The following is a 12,980-nucleotide window of genomic DNA, read 5'->3' as shown; positions in this document are numbered from 1 at the left end:
TGCTGGTCAAAAATGGGAAAATAAATTTCAAATAATGTTTATCATTATGTAAGTTATTTTTTAAGGTAAGGAATTGTGAAATGCCCTATGTGAAGGCACATCAGGCATTTCACAATTTCTTACCTTAAAAAATAACTTACATAATGTTAAATATAATTCATAATTTAATTTACCATTTTTGGTTAATAGAAATTGTAAACAACATTTAAAAATTTCTTTAGACAAAAACTATAAATTAATTTTGGCATATCTTTATTTGTGAAATCTTGAAATAAATGAGAATAATTATTTAAAACATAATTTGAAGTTTCTTTTAAAACAAAATTATAAATTTTCTTTCAAATTTTAAGACAAAAAACATTTAGAATTTCATTTATAATATTAAATCTTATAAAATATTAAAAGAAATTAAAAATTTTACCTAGAGAAGAAATACTAAAAAAAATTTAAAATTATTTCAAAGTAGACAGTTAGTAAACAATTAGTAGGCAATTAATAGGTAATTAATAGGTAAGTAATAGGCAAGTAATAAGTAAGTAATAGACAATCAGTAGGTAATCAACAGGCAATCAACAGGTGACTACTAAATGAAGACATTTTTGCTTCATTTAGTAGTTGCCTGTTGATTGCCTGTTGATTGCCTACTAATTACTTATTGCTTGCCTATTGCTTGCCTATTGCTTGCCTATTACTTACCTATTACTTACCTATTGCTTGCCTATTGCTTGCCCATTACTTGCCTATTACTTACTCATTAATTGCCCACTGATTGCCTACTCTAATAATTTTAAATTCTTTATAGCATTTCTCTCTCAAGTAAAATTTTAAATTTATTTTAAAATTTCATTCAATTTAATATTATAAAAGAAATTTCAAATTTTTCTTGTTACTAAACCTGAAAGAAAATTTATAATTTTGCTATAGGAAAAACTTTAAATTATGTTTTAAATTATTATCTCCATTTATTTAAAGATTTTACAAATAGGGAAATGTTAAAATTAATTTCTAGTTTTTGTATAATGAAAATTTTAAATTCTGTTCAGAGTTTCTGCCAACCAAAAATGGTAAACTAAATTACAAATAATGTTTATCATTATGTAAGTTATTTCTTAAGGTAAGAAATTGTGAAATGCCCCATGTGAAGGACCTGTTTTTCTGATAAATGATATATGTAGTGTATAGTGCTTGAAAACAGTAATTATGGCAGTACTTATAGTTATAGACGAAAGTGCGAGCTGTACATTTACTCTTAAAGTTGAAGATTCATGAAATGCAGAAATGTGATAAGCGAAGCCAGCAAGAACGCCAAAAAGATGCCTGCATTAAAGACCTGACATATTTAAACGAGAAATCTTACCCCGAAGCCCGAAGAACTAAATGAAGAAATAATAAATCAGACACACGCTGTACAGTATATTATATAGTGATATAATTGATTAAATTCGTTTAGTACAACACACGAGCTACGCTGCGTAACTATTTCCACTCATTGTAAATGTATTGTATGTGGACTTTTCAAGTCCAATGCGGGGTTGACCTGTCTTCGCACTGAACTCGTCCGGATGACCAAGTGGGGAAACCATGCTGTCCACTAATCCATTGCCCAACTCTTCGTTACTATCGACGACGGCAACATTCTCGTTAGGATGGGACTCATCACATTCCATTTCGTCGCTCGTGTCAGCAGACGAAACCGCATCTACAGACGCTGCCACGTCCTCACCCATGGTATATTCTATCAAGTCCGAATTGGTATCCTCGTAATGTCCAACAAACTGGCTCGACTCTCTCGCCCATTCTGATACAGATGGTACGTGGCAACGTGACTGAAAGTTCGGATTGTGATCGAAAATATAGCGGTATACTTCGGCCAATGGGTACCCGTCTTTGGGAGGCAAATCGCCTCCATTGAGTCTGTCTTCCAAAAATTTTATCTCTTGCTGCCTTGAAGTTCCAACGTCAACCTCTCCATCGTCTTGATCCGCTTCATCTAGCTCCATTTCGCCTGCGTCGGTTTCGTCTCCACGATCTTGGTTGCTGTTGTTCGTGTGGCGGCCACCTTTGTTGTTCTCTTTGCCACCTTTTCGCCAGGGCTTAGCCGCCGAGTTGCGTAGCTTTGTCCGTTGCTGATCTCGAATTTCGTCCCAACGCTTCATCTCATTTGCGAACCGCAAGGACTGAAAATCTGAGATTGCACAAAGCACAAAGTAGCACTCGATGAAGCGGCGAAAGTTTGTAAGGATAAATGGACCCAAGATCCGCCGTACAACCTACGTAAAATGAGCACGCATTAAATGAAGAGAAGGGGATACGCACCACTGTGTCATTCTCCCAGTTTGACACATAAAACCGAAGAATATTCTTGTTGAAAGTAGCACCAAATACTGGTCCGTCCTCGAGACCGAGAGCCCGCCTATGCAGCTGGCTTGAAAACATGGTAAGTTGGACTTGACGTAACACAACTTTGAAGTCGTCCACTTTAGCCTCGTAGCTAAATGTGACAGTCGACTCTGGCAGATCGATCAATTCTACAGTCCATGCCCATGAGAACACGTATCGATTGTTTAATTCTCCCAAGAAATCGGTCCAATCTTCTGGTAGGTTTAATGCTGCGACTGCATCAGCTCGAACACAGTCTGGTGTACCAGGCAGGACCATATCTACTTCAGCCCTAGGTAATAGTGTAAATGTACGGTAGTGCAAGCTAATAATGCAATACTATAAGTACCTCCATATGTGGTCGGCCCCACGACGAAGTTGAAACGCAAGCTCAATCATAGTATCCGTGCCTCTGCGGTTTGATACTTCGTTTACCACTGGATTGGCTTGGAATGACGTAGACATCCAAGCATTGACAAGAATTGGCAGCAAGGCTGCAAATCGATATTTGTCGCCGGGTTCAGTCCTGTCGCGACCCAGTTGATCGCGCCACCTACTAAACTGGTGTTGAGCCTCTGCACCTTTTGGAAAGTGAGATACCAAGTCGTCAATTATAGACATTACCTATCAGCCTTGTTAGTCATTGCAACTGGACCGGCAGATAGTGATGCCTTACTTCTTCTCCAAGAATCCAATCTGGGTATTTGAGTGAGTCCAAAAAATTTTTGAATTCGTCGTTCTCCCAGTCTTCATCATCATAGCGAACCTTATGGAGAGTGGCCCAATCCTCCCATTTTTTTGGCGTACGACAAAGCCTTAGGATACGGATAAGAGTGTTGAAGTCGCAGAAAACGGGATACTTACACGGAAGCGGAAAGAGAAGAAACACAACTCGATGCTCTGGAGACAATTGTGCATAAGCAGCTTGACGGGTAGAAAGTATATCAATCTTACCTGGTCTTCACGGAAGCTTTACTAGGTGGTTTCCGTGCGTGCTGATTGTCACGAGTGGAACGTGGTGGTTCACTACCAGAACGATCGGTCGTATTGAGTTCCTTTCTGCAGAGATGTTTCAGTGGGAGGGTGAAGACGCAGTGCAGTCGGTGCGAGGGACATACCCTTCAATTAAGCTTGATATTGCAATGATATATTAGTAGGCATATTGACAGTGAGACGGAGGAAAGGGACGTACGACTCGAGGTTTGGTGCGTGAGAAGCTCTATTGGATCGTGTAGACGGTGGCATGGTAAAAGTATGAGAGAAAAACTCACCGCTCAGCCGCAGCAGTATTCATAGTGTCTGATAGTGGCCTGTGTTGGTGGCTCGAAGACTTATATAGACACAACACGCGAATCTGCCTCTTCGGCACATACCGATAGTGTCACGTGATCGCCTCGATCTGTCATGATTTATACACCTCTGCTTTACTGTAAGTTACTAAGGCCCTGCTCGGTTGCACTGGTCGTGCGACCAGTGCCTGCCAAATTCTCAACCACTGGTTGTGTGACTGGTGGTTGCAAACCATCAACCATCAGACGTGTTTGGGAGCACGTCTGGTTTGGTGATAGTGTGACATTGCTTGGCTCTTACTACTCCTACCCTGTACACTATGCTCTCCAGCTTTCCTTGTCACTACTCCTCTTTCTTTCTTTCTTTTTTCTTTGTAGTATACTGCTCTACCTGTATTCTGCTTTACTTTTGCCAATCCAAGCTTTGGATTCTAACCAGTAATCTTGAAATCTGTCAAATCTGCCTGTATATATGCTCCCTACAAGAAATTCACATACTAATAAGGAGAACAAACCAATTACTCACCCTACTGTTTGTCAGAAGGCAAAATGGACTCTTATAGACAATACAAAGCTGGTTGAATGTTTTGAATACTAGAAGAGTATAAGCAACTAGTCTGATAGTGGTTTCAAATCAATTACTTAAATATATACTACTTTTAAGCTTAACAAAGTTGTTGTTAAGAGTAGGGAGAAGACAGTTAGTAGTGTTAAGGATTATTGTGGAATAGTACTGGTGGAGTACTGAATACTGAGCTCTGAGACTGTAGGACACACAAAGACTGACAGGACAAAGGTATCTTTGTTACAGTTAGTAAACAAGAACTGAGAATATATAATAAGACACACTTTTGTTATAGTTAGTAAACAAGAACTGGTGTAACAAAGGTATAGACATGAGTTATATATACTAGAGAAGAAAGGAAGGTGGTTCAGACTAAAGAAAAGTGTAATACAAGTAAAAAAGGAAACTATATGTATAGTCTAGAATTAGAACTAAGAATAAGTAGCTTAAAGCTTAGGACTAGAAACTGTATATATAGTTTAAGACTGTATGAGAGAGTTCTAGGACAGAACTTTTGGAACCCTCAGAACTGTAGTAAGCTGTACAGTAGGCTTACACCCTTCCCTCCTCTAAACTACTACTACTACTTGTATAAGTGAAAGTTTAACTATATATATAAAATGTCTAGAGTAGAGTTCTAAAGTTTAGACTCAGATTTTCACTCTCTTCCCTGTTTACCCTATCCTTCTTATTTGATAAGGTATTTGGAACAGTACTGGTAGAGTACTAAACACTAAGCTTAAAGATTACTAGACACACAAAGACTGACAGGACAAAGGTGTAAACATAAGCTTTATATACTAGAGAAGAAAGGAAAGTAGCTTAGACTAAAGAAACATATAATACAAGTGAAAAAGGAGACTATATGTATAGCTCAGGATTAGGAACTATATGTATAGTCTAAGACTGTATGAGAGAGTTCTGGAACAGAACCCTTAGAACCCTTAGAAGTGTAGTAAGCTGTATAGTAGGCTTACACCCTTCCCCTCTCTAAACTACTATTACTGTCTGTGTAAGTAAAGGTCTAACTATATATATAAAATGTTTAGAGTAGAGTTCTAAAGCTTAGACTCAGATTTCTATTCTCTTCCCTGTTCACCCTATCCTTCCTATTTAATAACATATTACTAACCTCTACCTTAGTAGTACTAGTTAATAATGTAAGAGACTTTATAGATTTTGTCTGTATTATTAACAGATTTAAAGTATATAAGAGCTTAGTTTAAGAACAGAAAGTTATTATTTAGAATGTAACACTTGAGTTAGCTTGAATAGAATTCTAGAAAGGTCTGATTTGAATCCAGAAGTTCTAAAGTATACTTAGATTTGTCTAGATTTACTATAATAATAAAGTACAGTCTATTATACTTAATGTTACAGTTCTCTACTCTCACACCTTTAGTTCTGAGGGTTCTGTACCCTTCTGTACCAGAACTCAGAACTTCTGTCCCTTAGAGGCACTGTTTATAAACTATATACATACTAACTCTTACTACTACCCCTCCTTACTTCATCATTCCTTTCCTTTGACCACCCTTTCATTCTTTGTTCATTCTATAGTCTCTTACCCTTTGTCTATCCCTTCATTCTTTGTACCTTTATCTTTGACCTTCCTATCTTTTATTCTTTGTAGCTTATCATTCTTAGTAGCTTATACTCCCTGAGTACTCTTGTGTAGTTTAGTATATATAAGTATACAAGATCAGACTAGTTCTAGAGTCTTAATCTTGTCTACTCTAGATAGTCCTGTACTCTTAAGCTTACTCTATATACTCTACTCTTGTCTCACTCTCTCTCTCTATCTGTTCTACAAGTTCTGACTACATTCTAGTACTTGTATTCTGTATTTCTATTATGTAGAATAGTTGTAGCCTAAGTCCTCTTACTAAGCCTTTGAGTCCCCTTTATACTGTTACTAACATTAGATTAAGACTACCTATTACTACCCTACAACTCTCCTACATTTCAGGTATTAGTACTCACTATTGTGTCAATCTCTTTTTGTTGTCTCAACCCTTTTACATTTTTAAACTTTAAACTTTCTAAACCCTTTTAAACTTTTGCCACCCTTCTTCTATTTATTACTCCTTTTAGTTTAGTACTGATTCCTTTGTAGTGTAAACATAGACCCTCTTATACTAACTACTACCCTTACTGTCCTACTAGATTAGTAGTTACAAGCAGACCTAACTTAATACATACAGATCTCTATCTAAGAGGCTTTTACTAACTATGTGCCTCTAGCCCTCTCAGAACCTATTCTAATTGTTTCAGAAGTTGCAACCTATTCTAGAAAGAAAGTGTATGTAGCCTACCCTTCAGATTTTAATAGGTAGTACTTTAAGGACTTTCAGTACTAAGTTGAACTATACATAGCTACTACTTTGACTAATCTATTCTCAGATCTTAATTGTATTCTATTTGTCCTCTCCTTTATAAAGGAAGGCAATGTGGCCACATAGGCCTAGAACTGGATTAAAGACTATTAGATTGGAAGTCTGATCCAACTTTAGAATAATGAGTTGTATTCAGAATTTATAAAGTAGCTCTATACTTCCTTTATTAATCTGAATAAGAAGTATAATATATAGAACAAGCTTGTGTCTCTATAACAGGGCAAACATTCTACTAATACCTTCTTTCAGGAGTTCAATATCCTGGCCTGGAAGGTAGGATTCACACTCAGGTTTAATAATGTCCTTATTAGAATACTTGAAAAAGCTCTTCACCTAGAACTAGTTAATAAGATTCTTAGAATAATACTAGAACTGATTACTTACACTGAGTAGAAGATACACACCATTTCCTTTGACTAAGCTGTAGCTTGGATGTGTCAAGTCTGTATAGAACACTCACACATACATTCAGCTCTGACAGTTCTGAGCCCTCAGATCAATCCACTTATAATTTACAATTAATCTGTTCTAATAAACATTAGAGAAGTCTGAAAGTAAGGAGTATACTTTGTTTACAGAAAGTCAGGGCACCAAATTAAGGACTGCCTGTAGAAGTAACAGTATATCTGTCAGGTCATTAGAGTAATAATGAGTAACAAGTAGGATTTGTAGTAAGAAGCCTTTTCTACAAATCTAAAAGTTACCTCAGAACTCTCAGACTCTAACTATATACTCTAGAATTTTGTAGAGACTCAACAGTGAAACTACTAAGTAGTAAACAGGGCTAGATAGTGTTCTGAATGTTCTAAGATCTTAGTACACAGAAGTAGTAGGTCAGATTGTACAGATTTAGACTTGGATAAAGTGTAAAGAGAAGAATCAAAAGAATCAGAAGAAATAAGAGAACTATCTACTTTTGTTTTTGACTTTTTTCTTTTTAATAAATAATTTTGTTAATTTACTTTTTCTACTTTTTCTACTTTTTCTACTTTTCTTACTTTATTTACTTCTAATCCTACAGTGTCTATTGAATCAAAAGTGACTGTTAAAAAATCTGAGTCATAGCCCTTCAGTACTACATTGTCTATAGTATTAAGTAGGGATAGTCTTAGCTGAGTTTACAGCTAAGGACATAGGTCTGTCCTTGTTGAAAGAGAGAGGTTAATAAGGAAATGTTAGTACATATACTTACTCTCTTAAATAACAAGGTTACACAAGCTGTACATTCTCTTTAGAACAAATAATAATTTATTAGAGAATACTCTAGACATTAGCTCTAAGTCCTTGTCCTCTTAGCTCCCTTCTTAGGATCCTCTCAGATCTGAATAATGGCTCTAGTAGACAGTAGATACACTAGTTTGTACATTAATAAGACTTTTGTATAGGAACACTATCTCCCTACTTAATATGTTCCACTTCTAATCCTAGTATATAATATAGACAGAACCCTAAACTAGAATAGTTGAATTACTAAGTTTGTCCAACTACAGATGACTATTTGGGATTATAAGGAAAGTATTGAGTTCAGAGTTACTAATCTTAGAAAGACAAACATCTTTATTGAATTTGAATAGCTTAAGGCTTACAACCCTACTATTAACTAGTTAGAGTAAACACTCACATTCAATTAGTGTTCTAAGTCTTACAACTATCTTACACTACTGTCCTGAGTGAATGTAGACACTTCTAATATTACTAACAGTTCTAATAAAGGCAACTAGTTGTTCTTCTTTAACTAGGATAAATATGTGAACACATATTCTAATTAAAGCAGAACAGAGTTAATCTAAAGAATGTCTGAGACAGAACTAGTTTAGAACCCTCTCAGAATGACTCTACTCTAGAATGTATGTAGACTCAGCCTGCTGGATTTTGTCTGAGAGTTTCTCAAAGTCTTTAGTAAAGAGGAATTCAACCAGCTTCCTGAATACTACCTCTAGAACTATACAATCAAATTGACTAAGAGTTTCCAACCTAAGGATTGTAAGGTCTACCTACTTAACAGAGACAAGTAGAAGGTACTTGACAAGTTCCTTCAGGAAAATCTTTAGAATGGCCAGATCTGACCCTTAAAGTCCCTTATAGACTCCCCTTTCTTCTTTGTCAAAAAGAAAGATAGGAAGCTCTGTCTAGTCTAGGATTATTATTGTCTTAATAAAGGTACTGTTAAAAACAAGTACCTACTCCCTCTGATTCAGAAGCTCATTAATAAGACACATACATTCAGGGTTTTTACTAAGTTGAACATTTAATAGGGATACAATAACATTTGAATCTAAGACAGAGATGAGTAGAAGGCTGTGTTCTAAACTAATTACAAATTGTATGAACCAACTATAATGTTTTTCAGACTAACCAACTTACTTACAACATTCTAGTCATTTATGAATCACATTCTTACAGATCTGATTAACTCAGAGTATATTAGTGTGTATCTGGACAACATTCTAATCTTCACCCAGACAGTTGAGTATTATTACTAACTAATCTGAGTAGTTCTATAATAGCTCTAAAATAATAAACTGTTTCTCTAAGAAGTAAAGTGTTCTTTTGTACAGGAGTCAGTAGATTATCTGAGCTTTATAATTAGTAGAGGAGAGGTCTGTATAAATCTAGTAAAGGTAACTATAGTTTGGAACTAGTTACAATCTCAGAACCTGAAACAGGTCTAAGTGTTTCTTAGGTTTGTAAACTACTACTAACACTTTATTCAAAGCTTTAGTACTATTGTTTAGCCCCTTTATGATCTCACTAGCAAAGATGTTCCTTAGTAATAGAGGGATCAGTAGTAGTCTGTGTTTGAGTCTCTCAAGTAAGCTATTACTAGTAAGTCTATATTAGCAGTTCTAACAGTTACAAACAAGTTCTGAGTCAAAGCCAACTCTTCTGACTTTACAAATAGAGTAGTACTACTCTAGTTTATTGACAGAAAGTAGTGTCTGATAGTGTTCTGATCAGAATCCCTCTCTATAACAGAACAGAACTACTCTATCTATAATAAGGAACTCCTTATAATTGTCTGTTCCCTAAAGGAGTAGTATTAATATCTTCTTAGTACTGTACAGAAGTTTAAGATTTAGAGTAATTACCTTAATCTCTAGTACTTCTAGGTGCCTCAGAAGCTCAACTACTACTAGACCTATTAGATGTTAGAACTATAGAACTACAACTTTGTACTAACCTACAAACTTAGAATGTAAATAACAAAAGCTGATTTACTTTTAAGACAAGTAGGTTATGAAAGGGGGGAGAATAATAACAAAAATCTTGTTCTTCTAAACAATTCCCATTTCACATCTGAGACAATCTGAGAGATCTGACTCAAATCTGAGAATGTTGACTTTATTACTTATATATAGTAAGCTTTAAAACACACACAGGACTAGGTTGTAGTAAAGTAGTTAGAGAAGCAGGCTAGGGATTAGGAGGAGAATAAGGATGGACAAGTTTACTAGAAAGACTAACTGTACATTCTAAAGGATTAGAAGCTGTAGGAGGACATTGTCTGAGCTTATTATAATAATCTGACTGTAGAACATTTAGACTAACACAAAACACAGGAACTCATTACTTAGAACTACTAGTAGCTAGGAATGTAGAGGGAAATTCTAAAGTATATAACTAGTTACAATATGTACTAATAGACTAAGGCCTACTAGACAAGAGTTTAGGCTTCCTTACATCTACATTAGATTCTAGATCACCTTTAGGAAGAAGTCTTAGTAGACCTGATTAGTGAGCTACCTGAGTCTTAGAGTTACAACACTATCTGTATAATTGTTAACTGATTCTCTAAGCAAGTCTATATGGTTCTAACCTAAACAGAACTCACTTCTAAAAGTATAGTGTGTATCTATTAGAATCATGTCTTCTAGTTGTACAGACTCCCTCAGAAGCTCATTCACAATTGTAGACTGTAATTTAAGTCAAAATTCATACAGGACTTATACACACTTCTCAGAATTCAAGGGAATCCTTCTACTATATATTACTCACAGACTAATAACTAAACTGAGTAAGTCAATCAGGAGATTAAGCTCTATCTCTAGATGTTCATTAATCATTAGTAGTCAGACTAGTCTGAATAGTTAGCTCTGACAGAATTTGTGTACAATAACTAGTAACACTCTATAACAGGACAGTCTCTATTCTTCCTCAACTATAGAAGACATCTGTACTAGGGGACAGTTCCAAACTAGAACAGTAGTTCTAAATCTGTAACAGACTTTGTAGAACAGATGTGTAAGACTAGGAAAGACACACAAGCTTTTTTAGAGAAGATAGTATAGGTTATAAAGTAGAACTATGATTAGAAGAGGTCTGTAGTCAAGAATTACTAGTCTAGTAACAAAGTTATACTAGAAACTACTAATCTGACTATAGACTGTCTAATGAAGAAGTTGGACAACAAGTGTTTCAGACCCTTCATTATTGAAAAGAAGGTTAGTACCTCTGTCTACAAACTCTAGCTTCTAGTAATATAGAAGTACATACACCTAGTGTTTAACAAGGTTCTATTGTCTCAGTACTATAATCCAGTTTTCCCTTTACAACAAAGACCCTTACTACTTTTACTAGAACTCATCAGTTCTGAACCAGAATACAAAGTAGAGTATGTAGTTGATACTAAGCTAGTACATAGAAAACTCAAGTTCCTTATTTACTAGAAAGGATACTTAGTTGAAGAATGTACTTAGGAACCTGCTAAGAATCTTACTTATACTACTAAGACAATCTGAGACTTCTATTAACTTCATCTGAGTGCTCTGTGTCAACTCTACCTTACAGATTTTCAAACCCTACTGTTCTAACTTATACTTGAGTCACTAACTGAGCCTAATGTTTACTAATCAGGATAATTGGTTTTAGAGAAGGGGTAATGTTATAGTTCTCTACTCTTACACCTTTAGTTCTAAGGGTTCTACACCCTTCTATACTAGAACTCAGGACTTCTGTCTCTTAGAAGTACTGTTTATAAACTATATACAGGCTGACTCTTACTATTACCCTTCCTTACTTCATCATTCTGTTCCTTTGACCACTCTTTCATTCCTTGTTCATTCTATAGTCTCTTACCCTTTGTCTATCTCTTCATTCTTTGTACCTTTATCTTTGACCTTCCTTTCTTTTATTCTTTATAACTTATCATTCTTAGTAGCTTATACTCTCTGAGTACTCTTGTGTAGTTTAGTATATATAGGTGTATGAGATCAGACTAGTCCTAGAGTCTTGATCTTGTCTACTCTAGGTAGTTCTATACTCTTAGACTCACTCTATATACTCTACTCTTGTCTCACTCTCTCTCTCTGTCTGTTTTACAAGTTCTGACTATGTTCTAGTACTTACATTCTGTATTTCTATTGTGTAGGATAGTTGTAGCCTGGGTCCCCTTACTAAGCCTTCAGGTCCCCTCTATACTGTTACTAACACTTAAGTATAAACTTAGTAGTTTAACTTAGAGTATTTACTTAGTAGTTCTAATAACAGTTCTAAGTTAATAACATTACTTAGTCTCCTACTTAGAACCAATCCTCTTCTACCTAATACTAGTTTACATAGTAGGCCTACTGTATTTTTACTACTAACAGCTAGTTCTAAGTATTTACAACCTGTTAGTAGATTTAGACTACAAAATCCTCTGTCTCTACTTCTAAAGTATGTAGTTCTGACAGTTCTAAGAGTAGAACAAGTAGTAGAACTATGTAGAGGGTAGATCTGTATTAGAGCTAGAACAGAGAGTATCTAGTAAATGTATTTACTAAGTTTATAATGTAGAAACAGACTTATGAAAGTCTAAACTTCTATCCCTGTTACTGTCAGTCTATATAGAATCTAAGAAGCTGGTTTACTGTCTTATTAGTGTGTTTACTAACTCTATTAGTGTTACAGTTTGCTACTCTTACACTCTCAGTTCTGCCAGTTCTGTACCCTTCTGTACTAGAACTCAGGACTTCTATCTCTCAAGTGTACTATATATAGACTATATGTAGAATAATCCTTATAATAGCTCTTACTATTATCCCTCTTTACCTTGTTACTCTTACCCTTTATCCACCCCTTTATTCTTTGTTTACATATCTTTAACCCTTTCACCCTTTATTCTTTATAGCTTATTATTCTCTGAGTACTCTTGTATAGTTTAGTATATATATATATATATATATAAGATCAGACTAGTCCTATAGTCTTAATCTTGTCTACTCTAAGTAGTTCTGTACTCTTAAACTTACTCTATATACTCTATACTTGTCTTACTCTCTCTCTCTGTGTCAGCAACAGTGTAGAGGGGACCTAAAGGCTCAGTAAGGGGACCTAGGCTACAACTATCCTACACAACAGAAATACAGAATG

At 35.4% G+C, this 12,980-nt stretch overlaps 1 protein-coding gene across 1 annotated transcript; it reads right to left on the bottom strand.

The window, feature by feature from the left end:
- Nucleotides 1–1,353: 1,353 nt before the first annotated feature.
- Nucleotides 1,354–3,673, bottom strand: FOMMEDRAFT_26867 (uncharacterized protein; the record flags this gene model as incomplete). The annotated part of the gene is made up of 9 exons (XM_007264197.1): nt 1,354–1,373; nt 1,538–1,735; nt 2,252–2,270; nt 2,317–2,671; nt 2,729–2,932; nt 3,334–3,438; nt 3,498–3,509; nt 3,572–3,598; nt 3,651–3,673. 9 exons carry the CDS (start codon nt 3,671–3,673, stop codon nt 1,354–1,356), a joined length of 963 nt encoding a protein of 320 aa, XP_007264259.1.
- Between the last annotated feature and the right edge of the window lie 9,307 nt (nt 3,674–12,980).

Source organism: Fomitiporia mediterranea (assembly GCF_000271605.1).
Source record: "Fomitiporia mediterranea MF3/22 unplaced genomic scaffold FOMMEscaffold_3, whole genome shotgun sequence".
In the NCBI taxonomy this organism is placed as follows: domain Eukaryota; kingdom Fungi; phylum Basidiomycota; class Agaricomycetes; order Hymenochaetales; family Hymenochaetaceae; genus Fomitiporia; species Fomitiporia mediterranea.
The sequence above is the reverse complement of the archived record's forward strand: the minus strand, read 5'-3'. Positions and strand labels throughout refer to the sequence as shown.